Source organism: Heloderma suspectum, chromosome 6 (assembly GCF_057233095.1).
Source record: "Heloderma suspectum isolate Gila_16-S chromosome 6, 16-S_ref, whole genome shotgun sequence".
Taxonomy (NCBI): Eukaryota; Metazoa; Chordata; class Lepidosauria; order Squamata; family Helodermatidae; genus Heloderma; species Heloderma suspectum.
Genome location: NC_139463.1, coordinates 127,592,545 through 127,616,459, shown reverse-complemented (window position 1 = coordinate 127,616,459; position 23,915 = coordinate 127,592,545). Strand labels below are relative to the sequence as shown.

The 23,915-nt window shown below is 52.8% G+C and overlaps 1 protein-coding gene across 1 annotated transcript in view; it reads right to left on the bottom strand.

The window, feature by feature from the left end:
* Window positions 1-8,301: 8,301 nt before the first annotated feature.
* Window positions 8,302-23,915, bottom strand: part of DLG4 (discs large MAGUK scaffold protein 4) — a 29,302-nt gene continuing 13,688 nt past the window's right edge. The window contains exons 6-20 of the mRNA XM_084806825.1: window positions 23,522-23,658; window positions 20,803-20,947; window positions 19,883-20,021; window positions 19,388-19,544; window positions 19,171-19,273; window positions 18,302-18,416; window positions 17,366-17,542; window positions 17,240-17,276; window positions 15,757-15,784; window positions 15,364-15,411; window positions 14,074-14,175; window positions 13,785-13,957; window positions 13,114-13,223; window positions 10,996-11,087; window positions 8,302-9,284 (exon numbers count right to left, since the gene is read on the bottom strand). Of these exons, the coding sequence (XP_084662951.1) occupies window positions 9,178-9,284; window positions 10,996-11,087; window positions 13,114-13,223; window positions 13,785-13,957; window positions 14,074-14,175; window positions 15,364-15,411; window positions 15,757-15,784; window positions 17,240-17,276; window positions 17,366-17,542; window positions 18,302-18,416; window positions 19,171-19,273; window positions 19,388-19,544; window positions 19,883-20,021; window positions 20,803-20,947; window positions 23,522-23,658 (1,670 nt within the window). The 3' untranslated portion in view covers window positions 8,302-9,177. The remainder of the gene's footprint in view (window positions 9,285-10,995; window positions 11,088-13,113; window positions 13,224-13,784; window positions 13,958-14,073; window positions 14,176-15,363; window positions 15,412-15,756; window positions 15,785-17,239; window positions 17,277-17,365; window positions 17,543-18,301; window positions 18,417-19,170; window positions 19,274-19,387; window positions 19,545-19,882; window positions 20,022-20,802; window positions 20,948-23,521; window positions 23,659-23,915) is intronic.

Below are 23,915 nucleotides of genomic sequence, written 5' to 3'. Positions count from 1 at the left end.
ATATCTTTTAGCCTTGTGATACGTTCCATGGGGTTTTCTTGGCAAGAATACTGGAGTGGGTTGCCATTTCCTTCTCCAGTGGACCACATTTTGTCAGAACTCTCTGCCATCACCTGTCCGTCTTGGGTGGCCCTGCACGGCATAGCTTATGGCTTCACTGAGTTACGCAAGCCCCTTCGCCACAACAAGGCAGTGATCCATGAAGTAGATCAAGTACATTGCTTTAAAACTTGACAACCCAGATTTGATGTTGCTTCTGGTTTTGCTGCAGTTTCAACTGCATGCATCTTTTGTAGGTTGGTATCACATTCTTTGGACTTTGCATACTGTTCTCAGTATTATCAGTGTCAGCACATCAGTCCTACTATTTCCCCCAGATGTGATGATACTGTCCCCACAGCGTTCTGCAAGCTTGCATTTTATGGGTCTTCTGTGATATGCTTGTGAATCACGAGCTTCAAGGAATGGACCCATCAGTGATGACTCAGCTGTTCTTCATCCTTTGCTTCTCAGTATCTACATGTCCTCAGAAATGCTTCATGCTGCTCTTTACTTGGGCATCCCACATTCAGCCTTTTGGTTAGATGTTCATTACTGGCCCATTGTTAGTATCAAAATGTGAACATGCCCAAAGATTGCTCCAAATCAATTAGTTTGTTGAACAGCAATGACAGCAAAACTCTTGGCTTACCCAGACAAGATTGTGCAAGGCTATCATTCCCCGCCCCCGCTCTGTTTCCTGATGTGCAGCAGCACATGGTCATGTGGTGGGGGAGAAGAGTAGGTCCTACAAACTAGAATTGGGAGGACTTTCTGTTGCCTCATTCCTTCTCTCTCTGGAGTTCTGCAGGGGTGGGGGCGGGGGCCTCCTCCACAGGCTCTGTTCACTGCTTCCCTCATCCTCTTCTGCTGACGCTCTTGCCTCTCCTGTGATCTTTGTACTGTCAATATGCTTCATTCTCCAGGGAGCAGTCACTTTTAGAGCTTTCCAAAAACACAGAGCAGTGGCAGGAATGTCAATGAGGAATAATGCACCCCTCCCCCTTGGCGCTGAACTGATCCCAGCTCCTCTCCCAGACAGACACCCCCAAGTCAAAGGCCCACAAAAAAGCATCTTCCATCAGGCCAACTGGATGTAGCCATGAACCTGGACTTTGGCAAACAACACAACTGTGGCAGGGGTTAGAAGAGCCCAGGCGTCGGTTGGGCCAAGCAGTGCTTTTGCTCTGCAGAGAAACCCGGAGTCCTGGTTCCAAACTTGCCACACTAAAGCTCCCCTGGGAGTTGTCATCAGCTTGGGGCAGGGGCTGATCTAGTCTCTTCACCATAGCAGTTAGCCTGCAGGAACAAAATGGAACTGGTTATCAACAACCTCAGATACGCAGACGACACCACCCTAATGGCAGAAAGCGAAGAGGATCTAAAGAGCCTCTTGTTGAGGGTGAAAGTGGAGAGTGCAAAAGCTGGTTTGAAACTCAACATTAAAAAAACGAAGATCATGGCATCCGGCCCCAACACTTCCTGGCATATGGAAGGGGAAGAAATGGAAGCAGTGACAGATTTTATTTTCTTGGGCTCCAAGATCACCGCAGACGGTGACTGTAGCCATGAAATTAAAAGACGCTTGCTCCTTGGGAGGAAAGCTATGGCACACCTAGACAGCATAGTAAGAAGCGGAGACGTCACCTTGCTGACAAAGGTCCGTCTAATCAAAGCTATGGTTTCCCAGTAGCAATGTATGGCTGCGAGAGCTGGACTATAAGGAAGCTGAGCACCGAAGAATTGATGCTTTCGAACTGTGGTGCTGGAGAAGACTCTTACGAGTCCCCTGGACTGCAAGGAGGTCAAATCAGTCCATCCTAAAGGAAATCAACCCTGAGTGCTCATTGGAAGGACAGATACTGAAGCTCAAATATTTTGGCCACCTAATGCAAAGAGAAAACTCCCTGGAAAAGACCCTGATGCTGGGAGAGACTGAAGGCAAACGGAGAAGGGGACGGCAGAGGATGAGATGGCTAGATAGCATCACCGATGCAATGAATATGGACTTGAGCACGCTCCGGGAGAGAACGGAGGACAGGAAGGCCTGGTGTGCCATGGTCCGTGGGGTCACGAAGAGTCGGACACGACTTAATGACTGAACAACATCAACAAAGCTGTTTATTCCTTTTTATTGTTGTTTCTAATGTATTTCTTTTTATGTTATGTCTTAATTAAGATGTTCTTTTCAATATGGATTTTATTGTTAGCTGCCTTGAGTGCAATCTTTTTCGAGGAAGGTAGGTTGTAAATTAAATAAACATATATTAAATAATGATCAGACCGCAGGTGCTGACTCAGCGGAGAGCTGTGAAGTCAGGTGAGCCACAGCTTCCAATCACAGGCCACCCCTCTCTATATAAGCTGCTGGTGCACCATCCTCAGCAATTTGGTCTGAGCTTGTCAAGGGCTCCTTGGAGGCCTCTCTCAGTCTAATCCAGTAGCCAAGTCCAGACACAGACAAAAGGATTCTTTTCAAAGCTTTATTCTTCTTCTACAACTTACAACTCTACAGGTAGCAACTAGATCTGAGCAGCAGCATCCCTATGCCCTAAGTTGGAACAGTTGGTCCCCGTTTGAAAGGCAATTACTGGCAGACCCCTGAATATAAGGACTAGGGAGAATCCCTCCCCTCTTCCCTTGGATCCTCTGGGCGCAACCGTTCTTTGAGCGCCAACCGGGCGTTACGCCTCCTTTCCGCGCTCTCCATTTGGCGCTGCTCTCTGCGTCTGCGCCGCGCATCCAACCAGTCTGCTATCGGTGCTGGGTCACTCCCTGGACTGCTTTCTAATCTAGGAATGCTGGTGGGAGGAATCTCCGTCAGCTGTTGGCCCTGGGAAAGTGGAGCGTGCTCCTCTCCCAGGAGCGACTGCTCTTCCTCCGAATCAGAACTACTCTGGGATTCTATGGGCTCAGTGTCCACCCTGACAGAGCTGCTCTCTGGTGCGGCCTCTGTGCATCCAGAGCCCTGTGCTCGCCCCCCCCCCCCCGCGTGTTCTCTGCACTCCCAAATCCTAGACTCAAGTCGGGTTTGAGTCAAAGCAAAAGCTCGAGCTGGGGGACCATCTGCTCTGAAGGCAGATGGTGCAGCCAGGGCCTGTGTCAAGGGCAGGCATGGCCAGGCACCGGATGAGGGCCCGCAGCCCAGCAGGCAAGAGCTTCCTGGATGCTCACCTTCTCTCCGCTGTTGAAACCTGCTCGCTGACCTGCCTCTGGCTCTGGCTCTTTGCCTGCAAAGCGAGGACGAGGAGCAGGTGCTGCTGGTGAGAAGGCAGACTTGCTGAGGGAGGGGCTCAGTCTCTTTCCGAAGGGCCTCCAGCACACTGGAGCTGGCACTGGGTGTAGCCACCTGCTGATTCAGAGCAGGATGGGAGGGTGCCTAGGAACCACCACAAGCACTCCCTTGAGATCACCAGAAGAAAGGTAGGGTAGCCAACCATACACAACCAGAAAGCCAAGAATCCCAGGAACAAATTCAGAACAAGCACCCCCAGTGCAAAGAATGAAGCAAAGCTACGCCGGACTGCCGGACCTGCTGTGTCTGTGACTGGTCGTGGGAGCATCCTTGCACTGTGAGGGCTGAGCTGAAAAACAGGAGGGGCTGTCTTGCCACTCGCCCACAGAGTTAGCAGGCTATTTTCCTTTTACCCACCAGCAGACTGCTGATAACGCAGGAACGTTAACTGCTTTCCGACATTATTGGTCTTTGTAAATTGTTACGAGTTATATCTACCTGAGCGCCTGAGGGAGACCTCCCAGAGTCGAAATAGAATCACACCAGGGGTACGTAGTAGACTGCTAGATATATCCTTTCTGCAACATTGACTGTTGGATGTTCACTGCTATCGTTGTGCTGGAAAACCTGACGGTGTATTTTGTGTGTCTATTCTGGGAAATAGTTTAGGTTATGTGTACCATCCAATAGCATGAACTTTACAAAAAAGCCTGTTACTGGCCCATTGCAGCTTTGTATCCTTCTTTGCACTTGGAGGATTTGTTCTGAGTAAGATAACCAACCAGCCCCGGCTAGACTACTGCTGTTGCTAACAGCCATCCAGCATGAATGCTCATGGTCAGCGCAGGGGCATTTGGTGGTCTGAACCTCCTATCCCTTACCAAAGTGAGCAGTGAGATATGCAATTTCACTTGGCGAATTGTACAAAAGCACCATATTTTGGAGGTACCACAGGAAAAATGGGCAGATTGCAGCAGTTTTGGGCGCCAGCATGCGAGTACAGGGTTGCTCTGCTCAACATTTGGGCTGGAGGAATAGTGGGAGTCTGTATGCATGTGCCAGTTAATAAGGTATCTTTAAGTTGTGATTTTGGGGGTTAAATTATTCATTGATTATTTAATATTAACGTTTATATACCGGGTTATTTCCTTAAAAGCCATCAAGGCGGTGAAGAATTTAAAACAGTAAAACCGTAACACAATTCTAAAAACCATTAAAAACCATAAAACATTAAAACTCCATAATTTGAAAGGCTAAATTAAACGGATGCGTCTTTGCCCCCATTCTAAAAGTCCGGGGCGTGCGCGTGAACCCTAGTTCTCGACAGAGCCCTTTCACGCTGCGGGAGCGACACGGGGAAAGGCCTCCCCTCTGTCCGCGAGCATTCCGACAACTCGGGAGTGCCGTCGAGGCGCCCCCCGCCCCTGGTTGGCTGGAAATGCACCGCGTTGCTTTGAAGGTAGGAGGCTGGTGAGGGGCGGCGCGGCCGCCGCTCGCCTCGCAGGTCAGCTGTAGCGGCGGTGGGCGCGGCCCCGCGCATCTCTACACGAAAGCAAGCCTTGGGTCTCTCCAAACGTGCCCAGAATTGCGCCTAGCCGTAGGCAGGCGCTAGAGAGAAGCGCCCGCGGAGGCTCATCCCGGCGAGGGCAGCCCTGCGGCCTTCACCACAAGCCGCCGCCAGCCGAGAGAGAAGCGCGTGGCAGCGGCGGCGTTCCGGGGGCGAGCGGCGAACGTTCCCTTGGGGCCTCGTGGGAAACGCAGAGCCTCCGGGCTCCGGCCCAGATGGGGAGAGAGGGGCTGGCCAGGGGCATCAGGCGCGCGCGAGGGGAGCGGCTCGGCCCGGTTTCCGAGCGCGGCAGCCTTCGCTACGCCCGCCCAGCGGGGGCGGGAGCCCACAGCAGTTGCTCGGGGCGGAGCGCGCCACGTGCCTCAGCCTTGGGCGAGGCAGCCCGAGGGGACTCGGCGCCCCTTTCCGGGAGCAAGAAAGGTGCGCGGCGGCCCCGCGGAGCCGCCGCTGCTCCCTTGGGGCGCCTCAAGCGGGCGGGCGCGGGCCTGGTTGGGCCTCCGGCGGGGGAGTCCTTCCAGGGCGCCTTCGACGAGCCCACATCGAGGCGGCCCTGGCGGGCTGTGCTCCGCAGCGGGGCTGGCGGCTCCGAGGCCGGCGGGGCGGCGAATCCGCTTCGCGTTCAGCCAGCACTCCAGAGCTCCCCGAGGGTCAGAGTTCGGGCCGAGGCCCGGCGCGGATCCGCCGCCCCGCCTGCCTCGGAGCCGCCAGGCTCCGCTGGCCTCCCACGGCGGGCCCACCGTGCGCCGTGCCCGACTCCTCAGGCGGGCCCCTCCCCGTCGCTCATGCCAGGGCTGCTCCCTCCTCCGAGAAGCCCCATAGCTGAAGCCCTGTTCCCAGGGAGTTGCGCACCTCTGCCCCGGATGTCGGCGGGGCCGCCCAGGCCAGGCCTTGAGGGCGCCGCTGCCTTGGTTCATTCACAGAAGGGGCCTCCAGACCGCCCCCTCTTCCGCTGGCCGGCCCCCGCACTCCCCACGGCTTCGCCCGCCTCTTTCCTTAACCGCCGAGAGAAAACGGCTGCACGGGGGCCTCGGGCGCTGGGATGCTTCTGTCTGGAGGCGGCCCGGCTCCCCCAGGCGCTGGCGGGTCACATCCCCACCGCCTGCGCCCTGATCCTTTTTCAACTGGGGACGCCGGGGGCTCAGCCCGGAGCCTTCCGCAGGCAGCCCGGACGGCCCCGCTGGATCCGGCCGGGGGGCCCTGGAGTCCAGCGCTCTGCTCCCGCAGCAGCCAACCGGGCGCCCCCGCGGCAGCCCACGAGCAGGGCGGGAGCGCTGTCCGGCGGTGGCTCCGCAGGAAGCGCATTCAGCGGCGCGAGCCGGAGCGCCGGGAGCGCGCGCGGTTCCGGGCGCGCCTGTCCAGGGCTCCGGCCGCGCCTCTGTCCGCGCGGCGCCGGCCCGCGCACTCCGCCACCTTCGGGCATCCTCAGCCCTCGCGTGGCTCGCCCCCGCGCCTGTACTGCAGCCGCGGGGGCCCCCGCGCAGGCCGGCCCCCCTCCCCCCGGCCGCGCGCCGCAGGGAGGCCGGCGGGGCGGCGAACGCGCCCCCGGCTCCGGCCAGAGCGCCGCAGGCGCCCGCCGCCTCCGCAGTCGGGGCGGAGCCGGGGGCCGCCCGCGGGGGCTCCAGCCCCCGAGCCGCGGCCCTTCCGCGAGTGGCACCGGGAGCGCGAGGCCCGCGCGAACCTGGGGGCGGACCCCGCCCGCCCCAGGCGAGGAAATGACACAGTCCACAGCCGGGTTGGGTTTTCGTTGTTTTTAATTATTCGTTTGCCGAAGGCGATAATATTTCTATGCAAAATACTCTCTTATATCTCCCCGCCCGCCCCCGCGCCCCCCCACCCCAACAAACCTCCCGAGGCCCCCAGCAAGAAACAGCCCCCAATTACATCCAGTTTTGAGTTTGTTTTGAAATAATGCCCCAGGGGAGGGGAGGGATTTTTGCATCTGGGCGACCCCTTCTATGCCAACACACTGGGGGGGGGCAACAGGGACCCCGTCCCTTGCGGGAAAGCCCTTGACAAGCCAGCGCAGCGACGAGCACCTCTGAAGTGCGGCACGTTAGGAGGGCCAGGGGCAAAGGCGTCCAGCCCCCCTGCGCTCACCCCAAATCCAGGGAACCCCAGCGCCCGGGCTCCCTGTTCACTGGCTTGTAATGTCACACCTTAGAAGGGCGGCCAGAGACGGGGGGGGGGGGGGCAGCAATCACACTGTTAAATCAGGATGGGGGCCACATCTGTGGGCCGGATCTGGCCTCGCTATGGATGGGCCCTCCCCCTACCCGGGTTAAAAATAATCCCCCTTTCCCCCTCCACAGCCATTGGCCCCCGTGGGAGTTGCCACATGGGTGCTGGTGGCTGGGCGCACATGAATGGCCTGCCTCTGCGAGGGCGTTGCTCTTTGTGCTCTGCCTCCCTTCCTTCTGGGTCTCTGCTTTCTTTTCTCAGGACTGTTCCTCCGTGTGTGCCTCACTGGGCGCTCCCCTCCCCTGGGTGCTCTTGTTTTGCTCTTTTAAAGAAGAGAGGTGGAGTGGCTGGAGGGCAGCAGATGGGGCGGGGCGCCCTTCCTTGGCTGGCCTCCAGGGATTTCTCAATCCGAGCTCCACCAAAGGTTTTCTAGGCAACTTTGAAAAGGTAGATTTCACCCCTTCCTCCAGCGTTTTACTCTTATAATGGTGAGGGCTAGCAACTTGGCTCTCTTTTGGAGAGGTGAGGGGCAGCGGGGGGAGCCCAGTTCCACTGAAAGCTTAAGTCAAGCATACCGAGCCACCGCAGAAAGAGCAACTCTCTCTTCTATAGAAATGTTTAACTCAGGAGTCCCCCCGCCCCCCCCCCCCGCACGATTGGCTAAGCTGTGGGGAATTTTGCATCTTGCAGGGGGCCAGCCGTGGCTGGAGCAGTGGTGGCGGTGAGGCTGAATTTCTCCAACCCCCCCAAGTCTATTCTCTCTCTTTTTCTTTATATACAAAAAATAATAATCCATTAGATTTGGAAATTAAAATCTTCAGATGTGAAATTAAAACAGCCCTCTGAAATATAACTCCCACCCCCTAAGACTGTCTTCCTTTGTATTTTTTTCATACATCACGCACAGCCGCACCAAAATACTTGATATGACCCCAAAAAATAGTCACAGGACATCAAAAAAACTCTATCTCTTTTTTATCTTCTCTTTCCCCACCCCCTCCTCCTCCTCCTCTCCCTTCCTTCCCTCCCCCGGAAAGAAAAATATAGATTGCTGTATCAGCAAAACGGTTTCATTATTATTATTATTACTGTCATCCTCTTCATTAAGTTTTGAAGCCACAAAGTAACCTTCATGCACTGAAGGGGGGGGGGGGATGAAAGAGAAAATCAAAAGAGAAAAATTCAATTGAAACAAAATAATAATATAATATATATATATATATATATTATATCCCAAAGTCATCAGGCCATACTTTCAAGCAAGAATTATCTTGGCTTCATTAGTCCTGGATCTGTGCTTGTTTTAATTGTAAAATATTCTTCAGCCAAAAATACAGAGGGAAGGAACAAAAACTTAATCCTTTCTTTCCAGGGGAAAATAGTTTTGTTTTTGTTTTGTTTTTTTAAAAAGAGCAAAACTCAGCATGGTGAATTCAGTTCACACTTTAACTCCTACATGTGCAGGGCTGCTTTTTCTTTCTAACTGAACTCCCAATTTCGTCCCTTCTCTGCTCTAATGAGGATCAAATCACAAGACGGGAACGTGATGCTTTGCCTAACCTTTGTTCTGCTTTAAATCCAGTGGGTTTCCGGCTTGGCCCCCTCCAGAAAAGATAAACTTATCAAAAGTGGCTCTTGGTTGCAGAGAGTTTTTTTTAAAAAAAATATATCTCCCTAATTTTGCTTTTGTCTTCCTCTTCTTGAGCTCATTTTCTGGGTGTGCCCTCCTGCCCACCTTGCTGCTTGCAAAACAAAAGAGACCAGAACCTAAGGAAGAACCCCCTTCTCCCCCAATGCCACCACCTGACCCCTCCAAATGATGGCATGCATGCGCTAGTGCTGTTGGGGATGGAAAAAAGCACCCCCCTTTGCTGCAGAAATAAAAACGGGAGCATTTTAAACCAGGATTGGGGTGGGGTGGCCGGATCACGCAAGAGGAAGAAAAAAACGGAAAAAACTGAGAATATTAAAGAATAAAGGAAGAAACGAAAGAATCCCGTCCCAAGACATCCCCACCCATCCCCAAAATATTAACCAAACAGCTAAGTTCAGTGGCAAGAGACAGAGTCGATCCCCCGCTCTGGAGATGGCTCGGTTGCAGAGTCGGTGGTGGTGGTGGTGTACAGGATCCGTTCCCGGAAAAGTCAGTCCAGAGCTCTTAAAGTCTCTCACGGGCTGGGATCCAGATGTAGGGGCCAGAGAGCTCCTCAATGATCCTTTTGATTTTGTGGTAGATCTCTTCAAAGCTGTCTCCTTCTACGATGGCTGGGGAAAGAGGCGGAACATGGCAAGGGGTGAGTGAGACACACAGAGGTCGGACGGACGGACGGAGCAAGCAGCCACTGCCACAGGACGAACCCGTCTGTCCCCGCAGAGCTGCACAGAGCGATCGAGGAAGCTGGATGCAAACAATGACATTTACAGACTATATACCCGCTAGCTGTGGGGGGTCCAGGAACTAGGCCTGGTGCTCAGGCTCTTCCTGATGGAAACAGCCCAGCTCCGCGGCAGCTGGCCTCCCCAGAGGTGGCGGGGCTTATATTCAGCCCCACGCCCTGGGTGCTCCCTCATGCTCTGCTTCCACCCACCTCACTTCCGGCTTTTGCTTGCTTCCCTTTCTTTCTCCCAGAGAGAGCCTCTGAGCATGTGCAGAGTCCCTTTCCTTACCCAGAGTCACCACTATTGTTCTCCATCAGGGTAGGCCATTTGTGGCCCTCCAGATGTTTTAGCCTACAATTCCCATCAGCCCTGGCCAGCTTAGCCAATGGTGAGGGATGCTGGGAGTTGTAAGCCAAAACATCAAGAGGGCCACAAGTTGCCCAGTCCTGCTGCACATCACCAGGGACCCAAAGTTCCCAGAGAGAGGATGGATGGAGAGAATAAAACTTTTCTTGCAGAAATCAGACTTGAACAGTTTCCACACCCCTGGAACATTTTGTCCATTTTCCAAAATCCCTGGAACATTTTGTCCATTTGCTACCAATGTCCTAATCTCAGTAGTCATCTGAGGATGTGATAAGTGCTTTCCACTCTTGCACTAAGCAAAGTGGAAAAAGAGATATTTGCAGATGTTTTCTCCACAGAAAAACTAAAGTATGCTTTGTTATCCCAATCTTAGAAAAATCAAAAGGTATTTAGATATCCAACTCTCACACAGCACACATGCATGCAGCAGCCTCTGTCATGCTGGCTAGGATGCTGAACAGCCGAATGCAGGAAGCCCCTTGCCTCTAATTTTTAAAAGGAGGAAGGAAACTCTGCATATGCTCAAAGGCCCCCTGTTCACATGGCTTGAGAGCCAGAGAAGAAAATCAGTACATAGTACAATCATCACTTCTGTTGGGAATGGAATACTGGACTAGACGAGGGATGGGTGAGATATTTGCCAGGGTTCACATTTTTATGCAAGATTACCCAGTTTGCACCTTCTGGACCTGAATGTGGACCAGAATGCAGTTAGCAGTTGGGATTCTGTACGCTTCCAAGCTTGTGATGTGTTCCACAAAACAAAAAAAGTGTGTTTGCCAGTATGTGTGCATTTGGAAAATGTGCAAAGGAAAATGTGCACATTTGAAAAATGCACACTAAAAATATATGCAAATTTCAGTGTGGGGCTGTGTGGGGAGCTTGCACAGAATTGGGTTGGAATGAGATAGGCGGTGGTAGAATGAGAACTTCACTGAGATCAAGTTGGACAGAGTTGCCCACTGACCCGACCCGGTTTCTGAGATTTCCCAAAGCACTGTCAATGTGCCTTCGAACTCCTCTCCACAGACATATGGCCTAGAAACTTGGATCTTTAAAGCAGAGCATTTTGAGAAAGCGGAATTGTGCACCCCAAATTTCCCTCTTGCTCGGTGGAAAGTGAGAGTTTGTTCAACTGTATAGAGTTTGTTCAACTGTATTCCTCAGGTCTGTTGTGAACTGTTGTGGAGCTCACGGTTTGGAGGGCAAGAGAGGGCAGGAGGGCACCCACCTGAGAAGCACTCTGTAAACTCCTGCTCCAGTTTAGTGGCTCTGTCGAAGGCTTTCCGCGCCTGCTCCTCCGTGATGCGCTTGTTAATTTCTCTGAGGACCAGAAAAAGGACACAAAATCACCTCAGTCCATGCCAGCCCCGGCCAATGCTCCCCCCACCCCTGATGTCCGCTGACGGCTCCTGGTCTTTGGGGCATATGCGTCCTTCTCCCCCACTCCTCATGAGGACCGCCAGCTCCTCCCACTCAACCTCCTCCCTCTGGTTGCCATCAAATGGAAGGTGGCCACTCCATTGAGTCCTGCGAAGGGGGGCAATTGCCGAAGACTCTAAAAATGCTCCTGGTAGTGCTTGTGGTGGGGACGCAGCGTGTACGATTGCCCCGGGTGAGCGATGTGTGTGTGGGGGGCTGGTAGGGGGGGCTGCGAAACGAGTTTCTTGAGTTTCTGAACGCTCCCATTACCAGGCCAACTGGCATTGATGGTGCTTTTGATGATCAGCATTCTAACAACTACACAAAACGTTTGTCTTGATTAATTCTGCAATATGTTTGTCTTGTCCACCCCCCCCACCAATACATTATTCAAAGGTTAGTATGATGCCCTGAAAAGAGTTCTTACAGATGTATTCTCACTGAAATGCTCCCTGAGGTTCATGCTGTGTCTTAGGCACAGCTTATGGGTGTTCTGTTCTTCATTTTATGTACTGGGCTTTGAACATGCATTCAGCTATGACATTTCTATTCCACCCAACAGCCAAAGCTCTCTGGGCAGGTCACAACATGCTAAAACATAATATAAAACTTTGAACACACAAATATTTAAAACAGTTTGAAACAGTTACAAACAACGATAAAGCTAACAGGATGCGATAAAAAAACTGGCCCCATCCCATGCCTGGCAGTAGAGAACACAATTTCTTTTGCAGAAAGGCAGAATATAAATTAAAGCAGGGCTCCCCAACCTTTTTGAGGGGTCAGTGGGCACATCTGGAATGTTGAGAGAGTGTCATGGGCACTCTCACAAAAGGGCTGCCATGGAGGGGACTTGCCCATTCACAAAACATCAATTTCCCAGAATTCTCAAAGAAAAGTAACATTCCCAAGAAAGCAAACTGATGAGGCTCAGAGACAAGTAACTTGGCCATGAACGACATGTAGGGCCCAGAGGCACTCTGGGAAATAAAGACAGCTCTGAAGACTGGTGCCTCGCTTTGCTGAACCTCAGCCTCCCTGTTTAAAGAGGCAAGCAAACAAACAAAATGAAAATTGGGAGGGGCAAGGACCCCGGGGGCCACCAAGGCAGGTATCCATGGGCACCATGTTGGAGATCCCCAAATTAAAGTCCAATCTAATCTAAACCCACTGAACGGAATCCCCTTTTAAAGCTGGCGGCCTTATGCACATCTGGTGGCACAGGATTCTGTCCATCGATTCCTGTGGGTGTGGCCCCAAATTCTAGTCTCACCAGAGGCCTCCCGTGTGCATCTCCTGAGCCAACTTCTTGAAAGAGGAAGTCAGAACTAAACTTCCCCATTTTTGATGTGCCCTCCATCGAACCCTGTGGGTGTCATTCCAGCAGAACTTCATGACGTTCTCTAAGGCAGCCTTCCTGAACCCGGCACCCTTGCCATGTATCAGACTACAACTCCCCTCATCTCCAACAGTGGGGCCAATGGTCTCCATTGAGACCTGTTAGCTGGACATTTGTCTAATCCACATTTAAAGCCGGTGAAGGCTGTGGGTGCCACCTCATCTTGTGACAGTGAGTTCCACAGGTTTATCACAGCTTCTTTGAAGCATACTTTTGTTCTGTCTGTCCCGGGCCCTCCTGCCTGCTTGCCCTTCCTTCGCTGGATGATCCCAAGTTCTAGTGTTACAGGAGAGGGAGGAAAAACGAAAACTAAAAATGAAACAACCAAACGGAACAAAAAGAACGAACGGAGGTTTTCCTCAAAGTGAAAAGCATTGGTTATTGGGGAGATTAGAAATGTCATCAATCAATCAATCAATCAATCAATCAGCATGTTCAGTTCCTCCTCTCTCCAGACTACCTTCCCATTGGTTTGCATGCTCCAACTCTTGTGCATGCTCCCCCCGCCCCACACATCCTGCCACTCACAGAACATTCTCGAGGGAGCGTGGCCGGATAAAAACAGCGATGGGGTGGAGCTGAGCAGCCTGCAGCCTCCGCACGGCGTTGGCCGAAACGTCCAAAATGCAGTGCTTGCCCTGGGCAGTGAGAGAAAGCCTGGGTGAGGGGGCCAGCTGAGGGTTTCTACACCCCCTCGTACCCCGCCCCCAACCCCTGCTCACACATGACAGGATGTTCCATATTTCCTTCTCCTGCCAAAAATATCCACTGCGCGAACAGCCCCTCCCTCCCCCCGGAACGCTCAGCCACGCATTTCTGCCCCCCGCCCAAGGGAGGGGCCTCACACGGCAACTTGTGGGTCAGCCCCCAGGAGCCCTCAGCCACCTCCTCCCCAGAGACTTGGCAATGACTCGGGAAATCCGCCCTTGCGTGTGGCTCAGCACGCCAGCATGAGGCACCATCTTGATTCCATGCTGTGTGGTGCCGGAGATGGGAGTAACTAGCTTCGCTTGGACCTTTCGGCTGTCAGGTTCCCAGGTGATCCTGGATTTCGTGGGAGAATTCTGCCTTTGGAGCACAGTCCCAGAGCGGATACCTCTGTCGCTCTGCTCCCACAAAGCCTCCAGCAGCTGTCAGCTCCCTCTTGCACCTCCTCCTCCGCCCCCGGCCGGAGAGAAATTGCTCCCACCCAGGCGCACCTGCTCGGCCACCTCGCGCACCGACTGGACGCTCGTCCCGTACAGGTGGCTGTTGTACTGGCCAGCTTCAATAAACTTGTGGCTCTGGATGTCTTTCTCCATCTTCTCCCGTGAGGCAACAAAATGGTAGTCCCGGCCGTCCACTTCGTACTCCCGTTTCGGCCGCGTGGTGTCTGTGGGGCGGGAAGAAAAGAGCCTGTCACATGCCAGGGCAAAGGCAGTAGAAGGCTTCCCCCCAAAGCAGTTTCCCCATTCCCTGGGAGGAGGGAGTTCCCCCTGACAGACTCACGTGGGACACAGGAGCCAAATTTGTCAGGGAACTCCGAGAGGAGGTCATCGTTGACTCGGTCCTTGGTGGGGCCCAAGATAATGATGGGACGAGCGTAGTGGACTAGGGAGGAACACAAAGCAATGGAAAAGGTTGCCATGATGGGCCACAGGTCTGTGTGTGCGTGTGTGCATGTGTGTACACACAATCGGAAGAGGAACGCTGGAATCATCTCTTGATTAGGACCAAACCACAAAGCAATGAGCCAGATTTTGGGATACACCGAATGCCTGCTTGTTGTTAAATAAAAAGAAGGGGCAGGAGAGGGGCAGGAGAGGGACAGTTTGCTCCTGATGGAAACTCAGCCCATTCTACAGGGATGAGGAGACAACCTTTGGATTCCTCGAGGAATCCCCCCCCCCCGGGGGATCCCTTGGGAGGGGGAACAGCACGTGGGGACTCAAGAGGTAACAGCGGGGATGGAGCCATGAGAGTGTCTTCATGTTGTACACAATGCCCCCATGGAGATGGGGTACACCATGTGAAGCCAGGGATGTGGCTGGCATGGGGAGGAGTGTCTGTTCCTCCCAGTGCCACATGAGTCCCGTTCTCTGTGCCGAGAGAGGCATGGAAGTCGAAAGGCAAAAGGGGCAGTGACGGGGGTGATGTCACTGGGCGTGGCCATACCCCCCAAAGTCATCTGGTACGTAGAGGGCCTGGTGGGGGGGCAATTTGACCCCCACACACCTGAAAATCATTCTACACTCCTGCCATAGTATGTTATAGATCTAGATGCTATTGGATTGCAACTCCCATCCTCCCTGCTCATTGGCCATGCTGGCTGGGGCTGATGGGAATAGGAGACCAACATCTAGACAGCTGCAGGTTCCCCACCCCTCGAATGCAGGGGTGGGAAAACTGCAGGGAGCGCCTGCTCTGTCCCATTGCGAAAATCGTCTTTGGAGGCTCATGTCTGGGTGCCACCGCCCACAATGGAAAGGGCCTTCTCTGTGGTGGCCCCGTCTGTGGAATGTTCCGCCCAGGGAGATCCGCCTGGCATCTTCCCTGTATACATTTAGACACCAGGTTAAGACCCTCCTCTTTAAGCAGACATTTAATCTTTAATCTGTTGATTTATTAATTTTACTGCTGGCTCCTCAGTATTTTTCATAGTTTTTCATGTTTTAAATGTTTAACATTGTATTTTTTTTCTTTTTGCCTTGAGCATTTTAACGGAAAGGTGGAGTATGTGCATTTTAAATAAAAATAAATAAACTCTGGACGAAGGAAGGAAATAAATAGGGGTGTCACCTTCCATTTGTACAACGGTTTCGTAGCTCAAGACAGCATCTTCTCGACCTGGAGAGGAAAAAAGGAAGCTGTTACCTTGAATCGCTCCAGCCCAAATCCCAGAGATCTGCCCACATCCATCATCTCTCCTTAACAGGGTAAGCAGCGGGAGACAACAGCCAAGCTATGTCAAAGCCAAATGTTAGGGCAACGGGGTGGTGGGGGAAGCGGAACTGAAAGAAAGACGGCTGGAGGGTAGGGAAACAAAATAGGTCCATTCGTGGGGATCTGAAGCTGTGGGAAATTCTCTCTCTCTCTCTCTCTCTCTCTCTCAAAGGACAGGTCTGGAAAAGGAGCAGCAAAGGACAGGTCTGGAAAAGGAGCAGAATGGAAGGCCTGGAGACAGACACCCACCTTGAGAGCCTGATCCTGGCACCCGATCCTGGAGAGGGAAGGAAGAGAGAATGAGAAGGAAACAAGGTAGACAGAGGGAGAGAGAGAGAGAGAGAGAGAAGAAAGAGAAAGAGGAATACACCAAACAGCCCCCCAGCTGTCCGCAGGGCTGTCCCATCACTTCCTGTTAAGATAGGGGCACAAAATGAGTTTTGAAGGGGGGCTGGGGGGTCCTCTGTATTAAATGCAGGAGTTGCCCAAGGGGGGGCTGCTTCTCAGCCACTCCAAGGGAAAAAGAAAGAGCCAGAAGGCATTTGGCAGGAGCAGAAATGTGAGTGCAGGAGCAGGCATGACCAGGCACCCTCCAGGTGTGCTGGACTACAACTCCCATCAACCCCAGCCATACTGGAGGGCTGCAGTGCAGCATCCTACATAGGCCTGTGACCGTCCTCAAGGTGAGCAGCAGGAGGGCGCCTTCTGCATAGTCGTCACTGGACGTACTTGCTGAGGCTGGTCGGCCAAGCAACCCCGGACCCTGGCCTCGAAACGCTTGCCGCTGGTGAATCCACAGGGTTTTAAGCAGGCATGGAACGGGGAACTGGACTGTCCCATTCTGCCTATCGATGGATCACTGTTTGGGGGTCTGTACCTGTGGCGTCTATGGATCTTAGCCTGCATCTCATTTGGCAAAACCTTTTGCTTCGGGTCTACTGGACACCGCAATGTCTTTTTAATAAGGGATGGTCTAATTCGGCTAATTGCTGGCGATGCAACACAGCTAATGCTTCTTTTACATGTATGTTTCGGCAATGTCCAGTAATTGCTTCTTTTGGGGAGGAGGTTATTGCACAGATACATTTTGTACTGAAACAGTCTTTAATATTCACTGATGTTTATGCTCTTTAAAACTGCCTGTTTCTTGGAAATTAACAAATGGTCAGCATAAATGGATTGTCTGTGCCCTTTTGACAGCTAAAAGATTGAAATTACTATACTGGAAAGATGTACTCTCACCTCCTACAATGCAATGGACTGAGGACCTTACAAGGCTTTCAGTGTTTGAACAGGTGGCATAGAGACACCACCTTCAAATTTGGATATCTGGTCCGCTTTTGTTGAGGCTTATGTATGATTGCTAGAAAGTTGTGTTTTCATATGTATTCACTGGTATGGATATATACAAATCTATGTATATACATTTCTCTGTTTCTTCTTTCTCTTTTTCCTTTGTATAAAATTTTGTTGTTGTTGAAATTTCACAATAAAATATTTATTTTAAAAAACCTTCAGCAAAATAACCCAGTAGGTACTTAATTTGGGTAATGAGCACAGGCTGGAGGAGGAGGAGGAGAGGCTGATTAGCCACAATGGCCAAGGAGAAGGCTCCTACACCCCGGAAGCCAGTGGGGAGAACTCGATCAGGGAGGGTGTCTCTTCCAAACAGACACGCAGACGTGGGATGGCTTTTGCCGGCTGCCCCAAGCAAGAGAGGGAGGTCACTCACCTTTGCTTTTAGCCGCGTCCACTCCCGTCGCTCAACCCTGCAGGAGAAAGGGAGGCGAGGCTGAGCGCTGGGACACAAGCTGTCTTCCCTGCAGGCCCCCCCGCCCGCCAAGCCCCCCGGCATTACCGCCTCTTGCTGGGGATGAATCCGATCTCGTCGCTGTCACCATCCGGATGGACACGCCGTGCCTGCCACCACTCCTCGTCGGAAGCGTCAATCACGTGCAGCACATCGCCAAAGTGGAAGCTCAGGGCCTGGCTCAGGAAGCCGCAGTCCTTGGTCTTGTCATAGTCGAACAGCGCCCTGGGGCAGGAGAGGCAGGCCGGGAGTCATGGGCAGCACGGAGTGAACCCGAGGCCAGGCTCACAGCACTAACCACTAGAACACGCTCCCTTTCTTAAGTTGGGATCAGTTGCAAAAGCCTAGGTGATGGGGGTTGACTCAGGTCAGCATTCCCCAATCTGGCGCCCTCCAGATGGGTTGTACTACAGTTCCCATCCACCTTAAAAATTGCATTTTTAAAAGTTGCCCAGAGGTGGGGGAAATACTTGCACTCTTTGCTTATTTACAGAGGCACCAAGCTTGCGTTATATATGTTTCGGAGTCAGAAACAACGTTCAAGGGTTGGTGCACATTCAAAGGCCATGCTGTTTCAACAAAAAGCAGTTATAAATAAGAACTGTATAAAAAGAACTTCAGCTGAACAAAATCTTTTGTTTGTCTTTGCTCACCGTCACAACAACCCTTGTATGTTCCCATTTTACAGACAGGAGGAAGCGGATCCAAGGAAGAGCAGGGCTCTGAACCCACAGATCCAACTCCGAGGGGCCAGCATCATACTGATTCTGTAGTGCTCAGATGCCAAATCAACCAGCGCACTGTTCTGCAACCTGGTATCCGGCAGGTGGATTGGAGGGCAACTCCCATCTTTCCCATCTGGCATGGCTGGGGACGATGGGAGTTCCTGTCCAACACATCCTGAGAGCCTCAGCTTCCAGAAGGCTGCACTGGTAGTTAGGGGGCCAGGCAAGCTGTGTGGGGAGAAGGCAGCAGGGATCTCACCGGATGTAGAACCCCCTCTTGGGGTTGCTCCGCAGTGACGCAGTCCCTGAGCCCAAACTGCTGTTCATCAGTTGTTCCCGGAGGTCGTGGATCTTGGCCTCGAAACGGCTGTATTCTGTAGGAGGCAGGGAGGGTCAACGCTGCTCAGCCTCCCCCAAGGAACCATCACTGACCATCACCCAGACCCCACCTTCAACCAACTGAAGTCCACCAGCCACATAACCCTTTGCAATCACTCAGCTGTGCCGTGCGTCTCTCCTCCACCATCCAATGGGGCCATCCTGACTGAAATGGGGCCATCCAGGATCCCACCCATCTACCCGCAGGCCATCCCCTACCGTCCCTCGCACACACCTTTGACTTCCCTGCACAAACCCACAAACATCCGCCCCACTTTTCATGCCCCGTTGCTCACGGAATCTTGCCTGCCTTTCCATTTATCCATCACCAAAGAACTCTGCCAGGCACCAATCAGATCTTGCTCGGGTGATGCCTTTTCCATCTTTCCAAGCACCCTGCAAACTCCATCCATTTCCATGGAAGTCTGTCCATCCATCCATCCATCCATCCATCCATCCATCCATCCTAAGAACATAAGAAGAGCCCTGCTGGATCAGACCCAGGGTCCATCTAGTCCAGCATTCTGTTCACACCGTGGCCAAGCAGACGCTCCAGCGGGCAGCCCGCAAGCAGGGCGACTCCAACGAGGGGGAAACACCGAGAACCCCCATGAAATCCTGATCTCCCCATTATATGGCTCCTTGGGTGGGTCCCACGTGACTAGCAGTATCAAAACAGGAGCTCCTCCTGGGCCATCTCTCCCTCCGTCACACACACGCGTACGCACATTCCCACCCAGAAGAACACACCCTCCGGTTTGTATTGAGCAATGATGGTGACCGTCTGCCCGGCATTTTTCAGAGCGATGGCTGCTTGCTCGTGTGTAGCATTCCTGAGATCCACGCCATTCACCTGGAAAGGGAGGTGAGCAAGACGGCATTACTCTGGTTTACCTGCTGGGCACACGCCAATCGCCTTTCTCCAGCCAGCTCCTGGCTAGAACAGGGACAGTAGAAGGGCTCTTACCGAGAGGATCTGGTCCCCTTTCCGGAGCTCTCCACTGAGGTCAGCTGGCCCCCCAGCCAGGATGAAGGAGATGAAGATTCCCTCGCCATCCTCACCCCCCACAATGTTGAAGCCCAGCCCTGTCGAGCCACGGTGAATGACGATACGGCGCGGTTCCCTGCACAGGGATGAGCAATGGGGAAAGCGCAGTCAGGGGAAATGCCTCTGCGGCTTTCTGACAGCAAACTGCTCTGGAGGGCAAGAAGAATCTGTACTGGAGGAGTGGGCCGTGTGGCCACCCATGCCAAAAGATGTGCAACTCAGCGGGGTTCCCTGGTGGTCAGAAACAGGCAGGGGCAGGACGGATAAGAGGCATGCAAGATGGCACGGGAAAATGGCTGGAGAAGCTACCACCAGCTGCCGTGTTTTCAGCGCCTCGGAGAGCAAATGCCACCTGGGGCACAATGGGAGACTAGGACTGCCATGCCCAGAGGGCGGACCCAGGAAGACCCTTACCTGGGTATATCCTCCTCACCCATCAGCTCCTTAGGGATGGGGGAGTACCTCCGGGGGGAGGTGGGGGTCATGGCTTGTGGGTAATCTGTGCCCAGGTAACTCTGGTGACCAATTTCATTGTCCAGATGCTGGGAGTAGGCTGCCAAATAAATAAGGGGGAAAGAAGACATTTATTAGCACAATTGAAGGACTGAAATTACATTTTGCACAGATTCAAAAAGTTAATCCAAAGTTACAAATGCAAGACAGAGGAATGGTAGGAATGCTGGAAGCTGCCGTAGACCGGGTCAGAGCCTTGGTCCACCGAGCCCAATGTTGTCAACACTGGCTGGAAGTGGCTCCCCAGGAACTCATGCGGGAGGTTTTGCAGCCCTATAGGGAGATGCCGGGGATCGAATCAGGGACCTTCTGCAAGCAAAGCAGGAGCTCCACCACGGGGCTACGGCCCCAACCCATCTTAAAGAGGCTTTCCTAGTTATCTGTTGAAGATCAGTTATGTCTCAGAATTTTAACATGACACATTTAATGCCTCACACCAGGGTCTCACTTAAACTGCCTTCAATGAACCTGATGCCCTCCACATGTGTCAGATTACAACTCAAAGAATCCTCGTCAGCCATGCTGTCTGGGGGATACTGGGAGTCGTAGTCCAACACAGCTGGAGGGCACCAGGTTCATTGAAGGCTGTTCTAAAAGCATCCCAAGCCAACAGCACCTATAACTGTGGATGTGGCAATAAAGATACAAAATTTGGGGAACAGTAAGAATTCACAGTTTTGCAAGCATATGGACCATCCTCCCCCCTCTGTTCATTTCTTCTGCAGTCTGCATTTGTAGGCAATCCCTGTTCAGAGGCTCTCCATGACATAGCCACAACCCACAACTACAGTGGCCAGAGGAAGGAACAGGAAACCACTCACAGGAAGTGATGTCGGGTGGGGCGTAAGAATCGTTCAGGTAAACATTTGTGGGCTTCGCCACCTTTAGATAGACAACATCATAGGTGTTCTTCAGGGCAGCTACGGCATCTTCGTGCATGACATCTTCTAGGCTCACATTGTTTACCTGGTGGGGTGGAGGACAAGGAAGGACACACATTCACCAGCCCCTGTGCCCAGAGGCAAGGAAACAATCCACAGTTCAGCCATAGATCAACTCACACCAGCTGGCTGGCAGATTGTGGGACTTAAACCACCACATGCCAGGAACAGAGTCCAAGAGGAAGACAGGCAGGTACCCAAGTCAAAAGGTCCCAACAGACAGCTCAAGCAAGTGAGTCAAGCCCCACGCTCCATGAAATGGCAGAAGACCTCCAGGGCATCTTGCTAATTTCCCTGTTGAGCCAGAATAGGGATATTACGCAAAACCCGAGCGTGGCATGGAGCACGTTGGTTGCTGCAAACGTCTGGGTGGCAAAAATGGGGTGGCTCTTGAGTCCAGAAGCCTGAACTAATGGTTAATTAACTTAGGGAAAGCAGCAGAGCTTGTGAACTTGACAGAGAGAGCCTTGGCCACGTCTGGAGGAAGGGCAGAGCTTCCCCAGCTCACGGTGTCCGAGCTCTACAGCCCCACCCTCCCAGTAAAAGGAGCAAAGACATTTGTGGCGCCTTAACAAATCTATTATGTCACAAGCTTTCCACAGACCCTGTCCGCATCACGCGACAGAATGCTCCTCCAGCCACACACGCACGCACGCACCCCTCTGCCAGTACCTCAGGGCAAAAGCCTCTTGCCTGGCCCTCGCCTTGAAATGCCCACTTTCTGTATGGAGGGACTTTTTGTGTTGTGGGGTGGCTGGGTCCGGTTATATGAGCCCCTGCTTACAATTTGAAGTAGTTCAGTCCACACACTGGTTGAACAACGTTAGAGAGAGCTGGGTCAGATCTTGCCAGGCTGCTGTCCGTGTGATTCACAAAGGTTTGAGCTCAGGTGCTGTGTTTGAGTGCCCACGCTGCCACCAACTTAGTAGCTCAACATCACCGCTGCCCTTCGTTTGGGAGTTGGGATAAGTGGTCCCTGCCATAGTGACCCATTCCCACAGTCACCACCCACACCTATACATGGGGGGAGGTGTGCGCCAACTTGGGGTGGAACCCCTGGAGACATCCAGTGGGTAGACCTCGAAACCCAATCATGTGGCCTTCAAAAGGGTCGCTCAGCTTCTTCAAACAGAAGCAGGAAAAGAGGTGCCCATTCGGTGGAACTGGGGGAGGCATTCCACCCCCATACACATCTCCTGCGTGCAGCACAGAAGTTTACTTTGTGCCAAGACAGGAAACGTGGGTCTATCCCCACCTCCACCCCCCCACCCCCCCCACCCCAAGGCACGCTCAGGTTTTATATAATTGCAAAAATATAAAAATAGGTAGATGAAGCTTCACAAGGTAGAAACAGACCAGCCTTCCCCAACCTGGTGCCCTCCGGATGTGTTGGACTACACCTCCCATTATTCCATGCTGGCTGGGAATGATGGGAGTTGCAATCCAACACGTCTGGAGGGCACCAGGTTCTGGAAGGCTGAAATAAACTATAGAAGTAAGAAACACATACATAAAAATAATTTTTTTAACAACATTGCCTAAGAAAATATTCATCATCCGAATTTATATTGTAGGTAACTTTCTGTGTTTCAGCAAATTTAGGATGTATCCGCTCCTCATAAAATTAGTGAATGGAACCTCCGTTATTCAGGACGTCTCAGCTGAGCTTCTTCCCCCTCTCTAATGTGAATAAACTCACACAGTGCAATCCTATAGAAGCCTGCTCAGAAAACCTCTATGCATTCAATGGGACTTACTCCCAGGAAGCATGGCTGGCTGGGCCATGCTGGGAATTATAGGTCTAAACATGCGCAGGATTGCACCCTAACTCTGGTAGGTGGAAAAAAAGAAATGCGGGAGACGACAACAATGGAATTAAGAATTTTGGCGAGACACAAAACTGGGACAGTCCAACATTCACAGTGCAAAAGGAACCCCACGGCTGAGAACAACCACAGTATCAAGTCACAAAACGTGGTTCCAGCCCAACCATCGGCTTCAGTTTTCGAGGAACCTTTTCCACAGGCTTCCAGATCTAACTGCTGTTGGGCAGGAATCAAAGGAGCCAGCTGCTGTTGCTTTGAAATTTCGCCAATGTGCACTGCGATCGCTGTCAACGCTCTTGCCCGCTGGGTCCTTCCGACCGACCCAGGGCTGTGTCTCACGTGAATGCTCAGTCCCCTTGAGCCACCATTGGGCTGTAGTTCTTGCGAGACAAACACGCTCCTATGCTGTGGTGTCGTATTTAGCCTGGCTGCCAGTCGTCTCGCGGTTTCCTGGCTTTTGCATGTCTTTCTCCTGTGCCCAAAGGCTGAAATGCCTCTCCCCAGGCTGAGCGACAGGCAGGCAGAGCCTGAGGCCAAAACAGGCTGGTGCATGTGGTGTTTTGGCCATGCCCCTTTCCCCTCAGCCTCGCCCACCATTGGGCAGTGGCCACTGAGGGCTTCCCTGAAACGGAATTTGGCCTGGGGTGGAAAGAGGTTCAACGCCCCTGAACGTGCAGGACTGCTCTAACCTCCCTTCGCTTCTCGTCCCTGACTGGGCTAAGGGCCAACATGCCCATCTGCCCTGGCATCAGGTCTGCAGCACCCATCCTTACCGCCAAGATCTTGTCCCCGATCTGCAGGCGCCCATCCTTGTGGGCCGCGCCTCCCTCAATGATTTTGGTGACGTAGATACTGTTGTCGCCGGGGATGTGCTGGTTGCCAACACCGCCTGCGATGCTGAAGCCCAGACCTGCGAGGAAGGACGGAAGGTGGGAGGAGCCAAGATATCAACAGCAGGAAGCACAAACCCGCAAGAAAGGAGGCGGAGCCATCTGTAGGGGCGGAGGCTTTTGGAAGGGGCGGAGTTCATTCCCAGGGGGACAGCCCTTTCTTAGATGGACGGCTGTTCTTCCTGGTAGGGAGCCGGGGGTGAGCAGTGGGGATCACTGAGGCAAGGCAGAATTTCTCCCTCCTAGTAGGTAGCTGGCATTTCCCCAGAGGGGGACT